Source organism: Ambystoma mexicanum, chromosome 4p (genome assembly GCF_040938575.1).
Source record: "Ambystoma mexicanum isolate Mex_15411 chromosome 4p, UKY_AmexF1_1, whole genome shotgun sequence".
NCBI lineage: Eukaryota > Metazoa > Chordata > Amphibia > Caudata > Ambystomatidae > Ambystoma > Ambystoma mexicanum.
The window spans coordinates 850,790,755-850,807,016 of NC_090927.1; the positions used below are offsets into that span (position 1 = coordinate 850,790,755).

At 43.0% G+C, this 16,262-nt stretch overlaps 1 protein-coding gene across 1 annotated transcript in view; it reads right to left on the bottom strand.

Annotated features, from left to right (window-relative positions):
- KLHL32 (kelch like family member 32) overlaps positions 1 to 16,262 on the bottom strand; it is a 2,034,348-nt gene that overhangs the window by 1,580,849 nt on the left and 437,237 nt on the right. The window contains exon 3 of the mRNA XM_069606414.1: positions 10,019 to 10,199. Within this exon, the coding sequence (XP_069462515.1) occupies positions 10,019 to 10,199 (181 nt within the window). The remainder of the gene's footprint in view (positions 1 to 10,018; positions 10,200 to 16,262) is intronic.

The following is a 16,262-nucleotide window of genomic DNA, read 5'->3' on the forward strand; positions in this document are numbered from 1 at the left end:
AGATAAATGAGAAGACTCCCTTAACATGTGCTTTGTAAATCTTAATCAATGCTTAGCTTACTGCAATCCCCTTCCCTGCTGATGTTCAGAGACCCCTGAACAATATCTCTGAATCTGCCGTGCCTCTGAACCATGGATCAGCAATAGGAATCCGAGGCTTGTGCTCCAGGTCAGTCTTGAGAATTTGTGCATACACTATACAAACTGTACTCGTGTGTCTATTGTTGCATTACCTAGCACTTTAAATAAATTATGAATAACTGATATAAAAGCTTGTAGCGCCCGTTTTACAATTAACCTACATTACTTATAATGATCTGGCTTGCACCCTCCATGCAGCATTCTCACCTGCTGCCCTTGTTTTGTCCGCTGGGCTTTGGTTCTGAGCATCACCAATACGCACATGAACCTCGTTCTCATAACGTTTCAAACAATAAAAACATGAATGCATATGGCTGCACTGCAGACTTTGGTAAATTGTAGTGCATTAAAGACCAGTATTATGTATCCCTGCCCATTCAAGAGGCACTGCAATGCACTTTAAAAAAATATATTTAATGGTACAGCCTGGGCTGCTCCTTGGTTAGAAGGGTCCCTGTGAAGCACAGGGAGACCCTTAAAAAGAAAAATGCATTACTTTTAAGCGCGCATGCAGAGCGCCACTGGAGGCAGTTAAGAATAGCCGACCCTCTGGAGGATGGAGCCAGCACTCAGTTAATTGCCCACAACAAAAACAATACCCGTTAAATCCGGTCTTCTTACACGGTGCCTAGTGGCCAGTAGGGGCAGTGCGCTGCTCTAATTATCACTGCGAACCCAACATCTCTCTTTCTACGGCTTTTCAGTAAACTGTGCTCCCCAAATAGCGGGGAAGCGCCACACTTCAGTCACCTCCGCCCGGCCTTCGTCTGATACACGTTGCTCCCCAGTGAGGAAGGGGCGCAGGCCGCGCAGCACGCGACTGCTGCTGGCCCTGCCACAGTGGGCCCATACTGAATCCCTGGGCTGCTTGGGCATATGGGCACAGGTATACCTCTCAACTCACCCACTTTTGGCAGGTGTCACCCGTTACTCGGGCACCTCTCTCACCCGCCAAGATCCCTACACGCCCATAGGAAACAATGGGCTTTCCCCCGCCAAACACATAATCGGGTGTTTTCACCCTCCAAGGGGCCATGAAAGGTTGAGAGCTATGGGCACAGGTTAAATGACTTTGTTGGGGCCCCCCCATTGCGGCAATTAGTGCTGAGCCACTTTGACTATGGACCCAGCTAAGAAGGACCTCAAGGGGGCCATCTCCAAGAATACCCCAGCCTGCACTTGGCAGATGCAGCATGGGAAAGGACCTTGCCCCCCCACGCCCTCCATGTTGCTGCTCTAGGGCGAGTAGCGAACCCCTGCGGCAATTTTTTTTTATTATAAAGTACACTTTATAAAGACTGTAAAGGAAGGACTCTTAGCTTTTTAAGTTTTTATATGCAGCTGGTAGGTAAGAGTTGTTCTTAATAGACATTAGTAATTGTGTATTGTGTTTCTGACAAAATATAAAAACTGGACTGATTGAAGACATGTTGATAACATCTGCTCACTAAAAGACTGTGCACACGCATACCGTCATCTGCTTTTCATTGTGCAGTGCTGTATTTAAAGTAATCCAGTGCTTCCTTTTAATTTGGGGTTCAGGTATTCCTGCACCTATTACCTTTCCAGACCCATTCTTCATCCCAGTGCGGCACACCAAGGTTGATTACAGGTTTTAAGTGAGGGGGAATGCCTGAGGCTGGTCAGAGGCGGGGTAAAGTATAAAAAATCCAGAAAAGTGTTTTATCGTGCCTGTCTACATTTGCCACCCGCCACAAGCAGGTAGAACCCCTTCCCCAGCTACCCCCCCAAACTCCCTGCTGCATGAACTTCTTCAATTTTACTGAATGTAAATACACTGGGAGGATAAACATAACAACCATGACTTTGAGGTTGCACACCAATCTGTGTGCTCCACTCCATGCAGTTACCCTTGTTGCCTGAATATAGGAGAAATTAAGTTGCTATGTGTTTGAGGATAGAAGAGGAAGTCATCGCCAGAGAATAAAGTAATTAAGCATTGGGGTGAGGAGAGCAATCCGTCTTCATCTGCCACGCCCTCAACTACCTGCCCTAACATGTTTGTGAATGGAAGGGCATGGAGGCACATAAGTTGTACTCTTCCAAGCTTCTCTTACAGGTTGCCCAGGAGGATGTGAAGGGAGAAGAGACAGGACTAGGGGAAAGATAGAAGGAGAGAGGAGTGCAGGAGTAGCAGTAGAGAGCGTCACAGAACATCAAGGAAGGAAGGAAGGAAGAGTGACTAAGGAAGGGAAAGAAGGTGATCAGCAGAAAGAAGGAAGGGAAAAGTGATGCGGTGGAAGCACCATGAGTGGCAAAGTTAGAGAGTGGGCTGGTTAAGACTTTACGATCTGGGAAGAATCCAGGGTTGGTGGAGGAGCGGAAGCCAGGGAAGGGCCGGATAGCCAGGAATAGGGGGTTAAGCCTGAGAACTCCACGGTGCAATGCATCCCGGAGAGTTTGACGCCAGACCCACGTTCCGATGACCCATAGCACCAGGGGTGGTGGTGTCAGGCATTCAAGGGACCAAGAAGAAGTTCAGCATTCTGATGAGCCCAATGGAATACCAAAATGACATTAGCCAAGACCAAGAAAGAAGCGTGGGACAACTTAAAACCTCAAGAGACTGTGAGTCAATCTTTTTCCACCAGAGAAGCAGAGTTTGAGGGAGAGAGGAAAGCACAGAGGACCACGATTATAATAGAAGCCTAACCAGCCTGCATTTTGTTTTGAGGACCCCATCCTGTCACCTCAGTTAAACCTAATCCCCGGTTTCCTTTTAGTTGTGATAAAAACAGTGAAACCTGATTCTTGACATCATTATCTGACTCCCTTGGCATGACAAGTTACAGAACTGAACAGTGCCTTGAAAGATGGAGTGATGAAGACAAAATCTAAAGCGAGATTTCCTGTCCTAGAGAACATAAAAGAAGGCACGAATTAGCGGGAAAATATATATAGGATATAATTAGTAAAAACATCATGCTGATTCACAGAGAACATGTCCAGTTTGTGCATACACATGTGAACACACACAGAAAAATGTTCAGAAATGTGTAATTCTGTGTAAACAAAGGCACTTCTGAGTTTGCTAATCTGTAGCACACTGGCCAAAGTCCCTTCAGATCAAGTGCAGGGTTTTAGGGGAGTTACAACTCACATTTGTGATCAAATGCCATATTCACAAACATGGTGGGGTGACAAACGTGATATTTACTACACCCAATAAACAAATGCAGTGGAAGGCAAAATGCATAAAAGATTTATGACTGACCATTTGGAACTTCGCCGTTATCATAGGACAGCAGCTCCACTATCTGTCGTGGGCTGGATACAACAGAACGCACCACACAAAAGGATATTTCAATGCCTTGTAAGCCCTATGAGTGGGGAAGAGTTGCTGAAATACCTATTGGACAGGGAAACAACTCGAACGGAGCAGATTCTAAGACAACTGTGAGAGGATGGAGAGAAAAACTAACTCTAGTCAAGGGCCTATGCTAAGAGGGCCTAGTGTCTTGAATACAATGCCCAGTCCCTATTCCATCTCACAAGGTTTGGGGATGTCTTCAACCGCCGGGAAAGGGTCTTACAAATCATGCACAGTCTCAGGGAAGTTGTGTGTGCCCCAGCACACTTCTTTGACTTGGTGTTGGCTGGCAACCCAATCATCAAACATTTATTTAGGACACGGTAGACTTGCTGAGCTTCTATCGGGTCAAGACCTGTAATGGTCTACTCTTGCCCTAAGGGTCTATTTTGTGCTTTACCAAGGTCAGACCTTACAGCTTTTCCCTTTGGCCTGGTAGCTTTTCCCATTGTTCGGAATTTGCCAGGTTGCAGTAATTACAAGCCCCGACCAATGGTTTTTCTCCAAGAATGCAAACCTCGTTAATTGGCTCTGGAGGCTTTGCATCTAAGGCTAGCTATAGCACGAGGCAGAATACTCGCAGGTTTTCTTCACAAGCCTGTGGGTCAAAGCCTAACTGCTCTAGCTTTTCCTATAATCCATGCCTGCACTACAGTGTTGCTTACGTGGCTTAGCATCTCCTGTTCTGTTAATCTCTCAATGGGCTTCCTATTTGATTTGGCCACTACAGGCCCTTTCTCTCCGTCTTTACTCATTCTCATGTCACTGCTATCACACTGACCCTGGAACACCGTCACAACACAGTGACAGGCAGGAGGCCTCTGGCTCTTTTTATAGTTAGGCTTTGACACTAATTAATTTAATGAGTGTTCTGGTTAGTGGGTCAATTTGCCCATTAGTTTAGGTGTCATGATTGGTGCATGTCTAAAGGTTCCACCACCTCCTCCTTTGAGCCCCTTAGTTTTACTTCTGCTCAGATGTTGTGATTGTTCTAATAAGCTAATGTGTGCTTACACCTGCAGCCTGATCAAATAACCTATCCATCAACTTTGTATCAGGCACTAAGGTTATGGTGGTGGAGCAATGCAACGTTTTAGGTGGCAGCACTGCAAGTTGGTTTGTTCATTCGTGAGCAGCATCTGCATATAGAGCTCATGCACAGAGTCTGTGTCTTACTCTTCCAACAACAATTTTTAGTCATGCGCCAATCCATAATCCATAGCCGGCTCTGCACATGTTGCGCACACGCCACAAAGCCCTTTGCCATTGGTTGATCCACAGTTGCGGCCCATTGCTTTTCGCATTTGCGTTTCTTCCCCTTGCTCTCATCTCCATCACAGGTTTACAGAAATGGGCAATGTCCCTCCCTTACTATGAAAGTGAGATCCTGCTGGGTGACACTTGGGATCTTTCCACACGTGGCCCCCTGAAGACGCGTAACAGGGAACCCAAGGAAGGTCTGGGGGGAGAGGGGGTTGCTGTGTTTTCATCTACACATTTTCCATCGAGAGCCTTTCCATCGAAAAATGTTAATTGAAACATTTTTCCATTGAAAAGATCTTTCAATGAACATTTTTCAATTAAAAAGCCCTTGTGGAAAATAGATGTATGTATGTTTGGGTGGGATATTGGTATACATTTTTAAAACAGGGGTTGGGGGGACCCCCCAATTAAAAAAAAATGACTTCACTTTCTGGCACTCGCTAATACTACATAAGTTAGAGGAAGCTGTCCAGTGTTGAAATACATTCTAACCGCATGGGAGCGATTTCAGCACTGGGCAGCTGTAATTGTGTAGTATAGTGAGTAATGTATTTTATTGAGGGTTTAGGGGGGGACGATTTTTTATTGAAAACTTTACCATCTATTTATTTCGATTAAGCAGTTTCGATGAATGTTCACTTATAATTATATTAATTGTGATTCGATGGTAAAGTTTTCAATGGAAAAGTTTTGATGGAAACTATTTTCGATGGAGAAAAAAAAAAAAGAAATCGATGGAAAGACATGTAACCGTCTGGCAGATCCATCACTTCCATCCAGGTTTCAACATATAGCTGGTGTCTTACCCTGCCCCCTTGCTTCCACAGACCCTCTCAATGTACAATTCAAAGGTGACTTCATCTGATATTTCATATGCATTTCCAACCCTTTGCTAAGGGTAGAAATATATACCTTTCATTCCTACAAATTATGGATGACAGGTCCATCATGCTTTTGTCCAGTCCCAGTTTGGGAGGGATGCGCCCATCTGATGTCGGCACGCTCCAGTCCTCCACTCTGTTGGTTACTGGGAGTCAATGAATGTGTCATTTGCAACTGGCATTTATGTATTCCATTCCATTAAGAAACGTGTTGGCCACCCGGTCATCTCAAAACGTAAGGGTCACCTTTGTTAGGCGACCTGTGAATTGTTTTAAGTTTGGAATCGCAATCGTGCAGCACAGAGACAGATAGATACACACACACAGTTTTCTAATTGGCCCCATATGCATTGCAGAGCTGATGCAAACACTAATTGACTTTAAAGAAGTAGACGGAGGCCGGTAATAGCTTGGCACCTGCACACACGCACCCCTCTCGTCATAGTTATTTTCTAGGGATGGGACTCTCAGGAGACTGGCAGACGGTATGGAATGTTGCTTATGAAGGATCCCAGCAAATCATGCATCACGCCGAAGTCTGTCTGCGATGCTCGCCGTGTTTCAGTCAGTCAGCAGGGCGTGATAAACAATGCCGACTTCTACTTTGCAGAGACATATACGCATGCCAAACCAGTTCAAGCAAAATGCGAATCCCCTGCATTTGACTGTGCTCGGGGTCTAACTTCTCAAACTTTAACGGTAAACAGGTTTGGTGTAAACTGACCGTTAAACATGTTGTAAACAAGGGGCGAAAAAAAGAAACAGTTTCAATTTCAAGACTAATTGCAGGCAGGTGTTTACCATATTGGTCAAAGCAAGGAAAAAATTAACTCTGTATGTACCGTTTTTGAAAGCACTCTGCAAACCAAACACAATAAAACGAGTTATTTGTCCCGAGTTATACACCAATGCCTTGTCACTTAGACAATTTAGTTTTTACAGGATGTGCTAAAAAGCTGGTATCACAATCGGGTACTTTCAAAAGGAAAAATAGTTCAATATAAAAAACTAAGGGCCAGGTTACAGAAGGTTTGTGCTGCGCAGTGTCTTTAGTGCACGGTCAGCCACAGCCACAAATACCACTGATGCAAACCACAGAGATGCTGCGGGCTACACACATCACAGAGCAAACCACATGTAGATCTCTATCTAAACTCGGTCTTCAGTTATTAATGTAACTAGATAAGCAGGAGACTAAGTAGCTGTTTGGGGTAGTAACTCAAAAAAGGGTGTTTGTAAAATCTTTGCATTTTCTTTAGGGTGCCTTAATTGTAGGTTTTATGATTTGAGCTGCACATTCAACCAGTATGAGGCTAAGACAGAATACATTTTTTTAAAATTAATGTGTCAATGCATCATTGTACAACTAAACAAACATGTATTTGACTGTATTACATCGAAGCGAAGTAAACCGAAATGGTGTCACTGAAATAGACCCATATGTTACTGAAAGACACAGGAAACCCCACACTCTAGATTAGGGTATTAATAAAGTATTGATCTCGGAAAGAAAATCCAGAGGCTTCAATTTCAAAAAAGTAAAATCCAGAATTTTATTATACTAGATACATTCATTATTTTTGTGAATTGAATCACGAATTAATCAGCACTCAGGCAATAATTTTACATAGCAGGTAAAAGATTTTTAAGATCACAGAAGTTTCAACAATTTCATTCAATACATACTATACCCTCATCCAACCATTCATACACACTCATTCTTCATACATTAAACCACTCATACCAGACATCAATAGGTACAAGATAAAAATACAAGGTAAAAAACTATTACAAATTTATAGCAAACAATTAATCAACAAATTAATCATTAGACACAAGGAAATGTGTGCCAAACAGAACATATGGCCACCGAGAATCTTATAAGTGGTCAACAATTGAGGTGGGCCCCAAAGGTCTTCAGAAGCGGCCTCATCCCTAATATTCTCTGAAATAGACCCAGACAGGTGTTCCAACATGATTTTTCACTCGTGAAGTGAAAACACGAAAAGGGTATAAGTGACTTGATACGACAACACATCGAGAAAAATCTCAACGTTTGAATAAAGTGATATGGAAAGAGAGGAGAAATGAAACTGAAGTGCATCTTCATTTAAAGAAGAAAAACTACAGGCAGCCCCAACAGAACGGCCCCAGTCAGGAAAGAATTAAATCCCTTTAATACTCACGTTATTTATGCCCGACCAAGAAAAACCTGACCAGTGATTACAAAGAAAGAATTTATGGGGAAATAGACGAATGCACCACATATTTTGATGACATATTTAGTCCTGAAGATGGCTTAAATGAGAGGGCCAGACACCAGGAATGGTTCCTGAAACATTCATCTAGCCGAAACATATGTAGACACATCTGGTGGACACAAATGGAAGTCGTCCAAAGAAGAGCCTTTAATATCTGTCTCTTTATAAATTGGTTTGGAAAAAATCCTTCTCTTGACAAAACTACAACGTGGTTGATTCATTCAAAAGTCAAATCGTGTATATAAATAACATCTGACAGGTACTAACCCCACTACCGAGCCCTATTTTTGGGTTTGTTGAATGAAAGAGGAATGTTTGTTTGCTGTCCTGTATCATGTGCTTTGAGGTAATGAAGGCAAATACATGTTTGTTTAGATGTACAATGATGCATTGACACATTAATTTAAAAAAATGTATTCTGTCTTAAATATTTGGTGGTTTGACATGATCAAATTAGTAGACAACACAAACTATAGAATACAGCCGACAGATACGGTGGGCTTGGAAAGAGGTAGTTAGGCTCATCCTTGTTTCGTTTGGATTATGAATCTCCCATTTGAAGCCTAACCCCCCTTAACCAAAAAATCGGGAATTACCCATTTGTATCTTCTTTCTCTCCTTTAATTTATTGCAATGCAGCTTACAGCTTGCAATACAAACGTGTGATTTCAGTTTTACATAGAATACATTTCAAATTTCATGAATTTTAAAACAATTTCTAAAAAGTTCAATGCAGCTATACGCAGTGTCGTTTTTTCTGAATTTAAAATACAATGGGAAAAATATAAATTTAGCAAATATTTGCTTTCTCAGCTGGGAAAGCTGTGCACATTCAATTGACAAATGTTTCAGGGTCTGCACATCTCCACCTGACAAAACCTACACAGTCTCTGCTCGTGGTCATTTATCATATTTATATCCGAAGCCTCTTGGAAGAAAATGTGGTCTCAAGTGCATGGTGAATATGGCAGCCTCAGCATCCATTTTGTACGCATTGGGTGGCCTCTATCCGAAGTGAATAATGTCACCAAGAAAGGAGGACGCCCTCTGATGTCAGGGATCAAACATTTCTGGTCAGGTAAGAATGCTACAATGATTATAGGTCTCAATTGCAGTGGCATGAGGCCAAATACTGAGGCGCTGCATCTGAAGGCGGCACAGAAGGCCTTGTGCATGACACCATGAGACATCTCGGCACTGTTCTCACTGCAATAGTGTGGAGTGATAGTGAGTGGTGCTTGTCATGTGCTAATCAAAAGATCAAGCACCCCCTCTACTTTAACAAATACAACTGTGAGTCTCAGTAAGTGTCCCGCGCTCAGGAGCTTAAAATGACTCCCCGAAATAGGATGCCACGCTTACACAAAGGTGGTGGAAAATTAGACTGGCCTGTGACATTCCTCTCCCTCCAAAGAGTCCTGTGCCATCCATGTGAGCACTCATCATTCACCCCCTTCAATAACATTTCCCCACTAATGTCAGCACATATAGCCCTCATGCAAATACCACATCTACTGAAAACACCTCATCTCCCTGACTGGAATCCAGTGGCATTATCCGGAAGTTGAAGGGTTTTAGCCAAAATGATTCTGTATGGATTATGGTCCGTCAACCAGATGGCCCGCCACATTGTTATGGGTTAGAGAGCAGCCAGTTCCCCAGCAGAACAACATGACAGAAAAGAAGCTGACAACTGAACAGCGCTTTGTAGAATGTAATTGGCAGCCTATTTTGCACCACAGAATACCACGAATGAGAGATCTACAACCTGTGACGCTCTAGATGTTTTTGTGCCACTCTCATGACCCTTCACAATTAACTATGCTGGCCAGGCTTCAGGTACTAGAATTGTGCCCCAAAAATCTGCTGAGCCAAAGGTTTTGCGGACCACTACCATAAATAAAAGGATATTCCACAAGCAGATCTTCATGGTCCTCGGAGCTTCCATATAGATTTGTCTGCTTCCAAAAGCAGCAATACAGGCAATGGCATTCATTTATATATTTGGAGTTGCGTAACACGTCACATGCATGCAGTGTCTCGTCAAAGCATGAGCAGAGAATGTGTGCGGTTAGGAGACAGTAGAGACTACCATCTGAGTAATTGTTTACATCATGATAGAAAAAAGGCAACAAACTTACTCTGAAATAATCGCTGCAAGCTGCCAGGACCGCCTTGTGTGCATGGAATTTCTGCTCCTCCGCCACTAGGGTGACATCACACAATATCCCATCATTTCTTTGCTGGTTCAGGGCTGCCAGAACGGCATCCTTATGAGACTTTGACTGGCAAAGTCTCTGACCAGTAAGCATTTCTTGAACACTGTCAGGGGGAGACAACATCGGATTAATATCTGCAACCTTCTTCCACAGTGAATCACAATGTGCAATGGATGCCCGCTTGTTCAGATGCAGCTCGAACAGCAATGCTAAAAATCCCAAGTGTCAAATTGAGAATGGTGAAGCCAGGAAATTAGACAACAAAGTGGTTAGGAACAGAAGTCTGAGAAAACACTGAAGGTAAGGAGCACATCTCCCATCCACCTGAGAGACATAATTTTTCCATATCATTCTGAGAAACTGTCGTATGCAGGCACCCAGTCATTGGTGACTGCTGAGATTCTGATGCCCTACCCCAGGGGTCTTCAACCTGTGGCTCTTCAGATGTTTTGGACTACAGCTTCCATGATCCCTCACCATGGACTATGCCGACTAGTGCAAATGGAAGTTGTAGCTCATAACATCTGGAGAGCCAAAGGTTGCAGACCCCTGCCCTACCCTATAATTGGAGGACATCCTTTCACCATGATGTGTCCACCGTATGGTGCAAACTCTTTCTTTCAGAGCTGCTGAATATGTTTCCCATTAGATTCAAGGGTTACCTTGTATCTTGCTTTTTCCGTAGCCCTTATAATGGAAGTCCTATCCCCCCCTCCCCCAGTTGAGATTTTGGTCTAACAGGTGCATAGCAGTGTGAATATTTTTTTTAAAAAAACATAAAATCCGATAAGGTAAATTATTTAATTTCTGCAGCGAGCAAACAGAGATGCAACACCTCCAGATCACACACAATTTAGGTGTGGTACATTTGCAACCAACGCATTCTTTGCATGGAATATCACAACACTTGGCAATGAGGCACATTGTGAGGTAATGAACACATTCTGCATTGCCCAAAGTCCTGTACCAATACTGTGGTAAGCAAAACAAAACCACGAAAATCACAAAAAAAATACAAATTATGTGTCAAGCATACCCAACAACTTAACTTAAGAAGATAGTGCGGGTGTAACAACCTTGTCACAAAAAGGGATGTTTTTCATGAATGCCAGGGGAGAAATGTTAGGCTTTTTTTAATACATGTTTTGCTTGTTTGAATATACTCATGGCATATCCATGGGACTGTGATAGCCTGTAAGCTCATTGAAGCCACACATTGCATGGGTGTGAAGTATTGTTAGTCCCCTATTTAAATCACAGGCTTTCTGACTGATGTGGGGGCAGTGGATGACAGAGATTTGGGATTTCATCAGAGTGTTGACTACCTTGGGCTAGTGCGGACGTGAGACTCTATTCAGTTTCATGGACGGGGTACATCCTCAGTGAGACCTATAGCGGGTTTGTGAAGGGCACGCGCAACAGTAGCTTTCTATCCAGACCCAGGATCTATCTAGCCATCCACGCGGCAATACGCTAAGCACCCCATTTAGGAGAGGGAATCACCATGGCTCATGCAGTGAGATCCTTGGAGGATGGATTTTGCAGAAGGGTGAATGGACACAAGATGATAAGGATGTGACTGACAGAAAAGGACTTAGTGTCAGGACAGTATGGTGCTTGCTCCGACTGAGTGGCTTAATGGTGTTGTTTTATTGCTGGAGTGGGGTGTCACTGTTTTATTTTACGGCACACTCCAGCCATGGACTCCTTCCCCGACAATGAAGAAGGCGTACAATAAAGCGTTTTCTATTTTTAATAAGTCACAGATTCTTTTGTTTGAGTAGGCCTCCAATCCAGTCTCCACAAACACCCCGTGTCACAAAGAACCAGGAATCAGGCTGGTGTTTATCAATAAGATATTTATTAATTTATTATTTAATGAAAAAGGAAAATCAAACAATTTCACAGCCACCAATGTTGTGGTAACACAAATACACTAATCTCTACAAAACAATTAGGTTAAGATATTCTGTTACAATTCCCACAATCTTCAATAACAACACAGAAAAAGGACAATTTGATAAAGAGATAACACCAGCGGTTTAGCACTCCTCCTGCAACCTTCACCCCCCAAACATCATCTAACTTGATTCCTTTGAATGGAAGCTAGTGGCAAGGAGTAGGAATAGAGAGAGGAAATCGGATTTGGGGTAACGCCCACCGCGCCAAGATGGGAGGCCAGCAAACAAAGTGAAAACCAGTTTTTGGAGCAAAATGGCAGAATGGGATTTTGATTATTACTCACAACTGCTAGGGGACAGAATGAAAGTAAATTTGTGTTGCTTATATGTGAGGAGATAGGGAAGCCTAGAGACTACTATTCAGCACACCAGGGCAACAATAGAAATAAAGTAGGAAAATCTGTTTTGGGAGAAAGCAAATGCAAAAAGGAAAAATACAATGGCCAATAGAAATTTTTTTACACTGGATTTACAATGAAGGCAGCGCAGGGCAGGGGTTTAGCTCAGAATAGGAAAATCGGTTTTCAATGACAAGGACAGAGACACATAACAGATAGACTGGCAGGCAGAAGGGATTGCTCTCAATGGGACTACAGTTTGGGGAAAACTCGGTTTTCAGTTACAAGGAGACTAATTATTTTATTTATTTTGAGGCAACACTTTAATGACTATAGTAATTTAAGAAAGACACCAGGGACAAGGTGGTTAATTTCAAATTTCAACCAACTTGTACCGTGAATTTCAATGGGGGAATTCATTGATTTACTTAAAAATATGCTAAGTATTTATACAGACACTGAGCGGTTTACCAAAGGGAATATGCTAACATACACATGCTAAACACAATTTCTTTTATGGGAAGGTGGCTGAATTATACTGGCAATTTGGGGTTTTCAATGGGTGTAATGCTACAAAAATGAAGGGCTTATTCAATTTAAGGCTGGAGTATTTGCTACTTACAAAGTAAGCCTTGGTTTGGGATTCTGGAAAGCCAGCTGGATCTTTCAGGACACTCTGGACAGCTAGGCAAGGGGTCCGGTCACTGCCCTCTGCCTTGGCTTGGGATTCTGAAAAGCCAGCTGGATCTCAGGACACTCAGGACAGTTAGGCAAGGGATTTGGTCACCGCACTCTGCCTTGGTTTGGGTTCAGCTGCCTTCTCTCCATCATCCTTCTCCTGTCTTCCTGGATTTTGTGCGTGTCCCTTGACTTAGCACAGTCCCCCTTCCCTTGCATAAATGACATCAACTTTACAATCTAGGGGGAGTACTCTGTAATTATCCCGACCGCTCAGATAGGACAGCTTATCATTTCTCTCTCCACCCCTTGGCATGATTGGTTCAATGGAAGAGAGCACCATCTGTCTATTTGCATTTATTACCTTTCTTTGTTCTTTTAGTCACTTTGACAAAAAACAGTTATGTCTCATAACTTCATAATTCTACTAGCCCCTGCCATATGCATTAGATATGTGGTTTTAATTGGGCATAGGGGATCAGATAAGCCAATCGCCAACTCCGTATGATGTAACATGGCCCGGTGTCACATTTTTGTCCTGTTCACAAAATGTATAACAGTTATAAATCTGCAATTGATCGAGCATGTTCCTAATCTCATTACCCATCTTTCCACCAATTGTCATATTTGTCCCATTTTTAGAGCCGCCAGAACACCGTTCCAACCGGCCATTTCAGTCTCCAAGGTCCTAGAAAAATGCACTTTCTCTCTTTAAAACCGGCTGGAAATTACATAAAAATATAGCATAAAACAAAATTATTTCTCATTCCAATTGCTGCGAAAAATGCCTAAAAATGAAATCAGTCCTTTAATGTCAATTGGGAGGATCTGCCCCCCTCTGTGGGAGGGCCGCTTAATCCCCCACAGCCGGTGACCAGATATTTTCATAACCCCTTTGAAGTTGTCAGTTTGCTCTTAGTAGAGGGTGCAGGAAGAAGCTCCCCCCTCCTACCTAAGCTTTAGCCACAGTTGCTTTCTTTGAAATCTCTGAGCCCCTGCCGTCAAGTCTCGCAGAGCAGGGAATTATGACGCCCTTAGTAACATCACATTTGACTGAGGGATGGCACTGGTAAGTGCGACTTCCAGTGGAAAGTGGGGCTTTTACTTGTGAAGTTTCCTTCCTTAGCCCAACTCGTTTTTCCGGTATTATGAGCCTCTTCAAAAGGTGATTGTAGTCCTGTGGGTGGAAACATAATGTACATTGCTTAGTCAAACTCCCCACAGCATATTTCCCTGTCATTTCAATGCGAGCAGTGCTATCTTTTCACTGTGGCCTTTTAAAAGTCGTTTTTCTTTTTCACACGAGTGCAAGATGTGCTGTTGGCCCATTGACAATGAGGGGTAGGCCCCCTTCCACCACATGGTTCTCGGATTTGACTGAACAAAAGAAAAAGGCAAGCCATTTTTCGTTTGAAGCGTTTCAAGGGCTGCTGTTCAAGTGAAATGGAAAGCAAAAGCCGTGTCGGGTTGTAATGTTGAAATCCTTGCCTCTCATGTGAATTAAAAGTGAAACATGGCTGTTTTTGGATGCAGTGCATAATTTCTTGTCATTCAGGTGAAACAAAAGCAACGCAGGGCCATTTTTGGATTATAGTGTTCAACTGCTTGCCACTCATGCGATAGAGAAAGCACGGCCTGGCCGTTTTTCGTGCAGTGTTTTAATACAGTGGTTTTTCAAGTTAAAGGGCTTTCTGTCTAGGGCCTTTAAATGCACCCCACAGATGACTCAACTTGAGTCTCAGAATTTTGGAGACATAGATGCAGAACTAGGACAGTTGCACAAGATCTGCCCTCCTAGTCTGTGGGTATTTGAATCAGGTGGATGGCGAGTTCCTCAGGCAAGCCTAGTGGTGGCAAGCCAGAGAATTTCAGAATACTGGTTCAAAAGGCCTTCTCACATCACCCAGCGCTTTACTGGGTAGAGAGAATAAATTTGAGGATTTGGGCCTTGCTGGAAATCAATGGTTCTCTATTGCTGGCAAGAGATTTTGGCATCTGGATCTGGAAGAATGTTAAAGCTGGATGTAGAATGCTGGATCAGAGTGCTTCGCCTGAATCAGGAAAGTGGCTGGATCAGTGAGTCCCTATGTGTTGTCAGCGGTCTCTATTTATGCTATAGAATTACATCACAAAGGGGGTGTGTGGGCCGGCTTAGCTAAGCTTGCCCCTGTGAGCTGGGATAGGACCACACTTCATTTCCGCCTTGCAATTTGAGTGATTGGATCAAAGCCCGATGATGTCACATTGTATGATTTGCTTTACAGTCCTCAGAGACCTCCCTTTAGCCACTGGTCTCAAAATCGGATTTGATCCTAAATGTACATTTCTACATTGGTCACCTTTATACAAGTCAGACACAAAGATGCCATATTTTACGTAGCAGCTATTCCTCAAAATCCCACAGCGGTGAGATCTTGTCTCAACTTTCTACAGAATGTTGCCCATTTCGCTATGAACACAATTTCCAAATTTTATGCAAATTTCCACAAATGTGCGTGTTTACCACAGGGATATGTGTGTACATTTTCACAATTCTAACAGTAATACATTTTGCATAAAACCACATATGTTGCCATTCCTGTCCAGAACATGTCACACAGTTCTACCGCCTCTTCACACGTGCAGCCAGAAATTAAATTAACAACTCTGTCCTTTTTATATTTTTCACCATTTTTAATAGCAAGTTATGAGTCTTTTAAACATTTGTTCTTTGTTCATGTTTAGCAACAGATGGTCTGTCCCTTTTTGTCTCACTGCAGTCTAGGGCATCCCCCTCCTTGCTTGTTCCTTCCAGAGGCCATTTACGACCCCCTTCACACTTCCATTTTCCTGGGCAGCAGCTTTGTCATTGTTCCTTCGCTTTCTGTGGACAAGATTCTGTTCTAACACCCAATTAACACCTCCCAGTGAGTTTCTGCTGAGAGGAAGGCCCTGCTTCTGGGAGAAAAACCTGCTTTTCCAGTTCGTGCAGCTTCAGCCAGGCTAATTAACTTCTTAAATCCAGCAAAACCCAAGTTTGTTACATCAAACAAATACATTTCTTTCTTGGCCTTAAAATCTGTGGGAAAAAACACAACTAAAATCTGTATTCTTTTTTGGCAACAATCCTTTTTATGTTTGCTAATCCAGCAGACTTTTTAGTTTTAGGTCCCTTTAAAGTTACGCCCAGCAATCCTCACGTCCTCATCC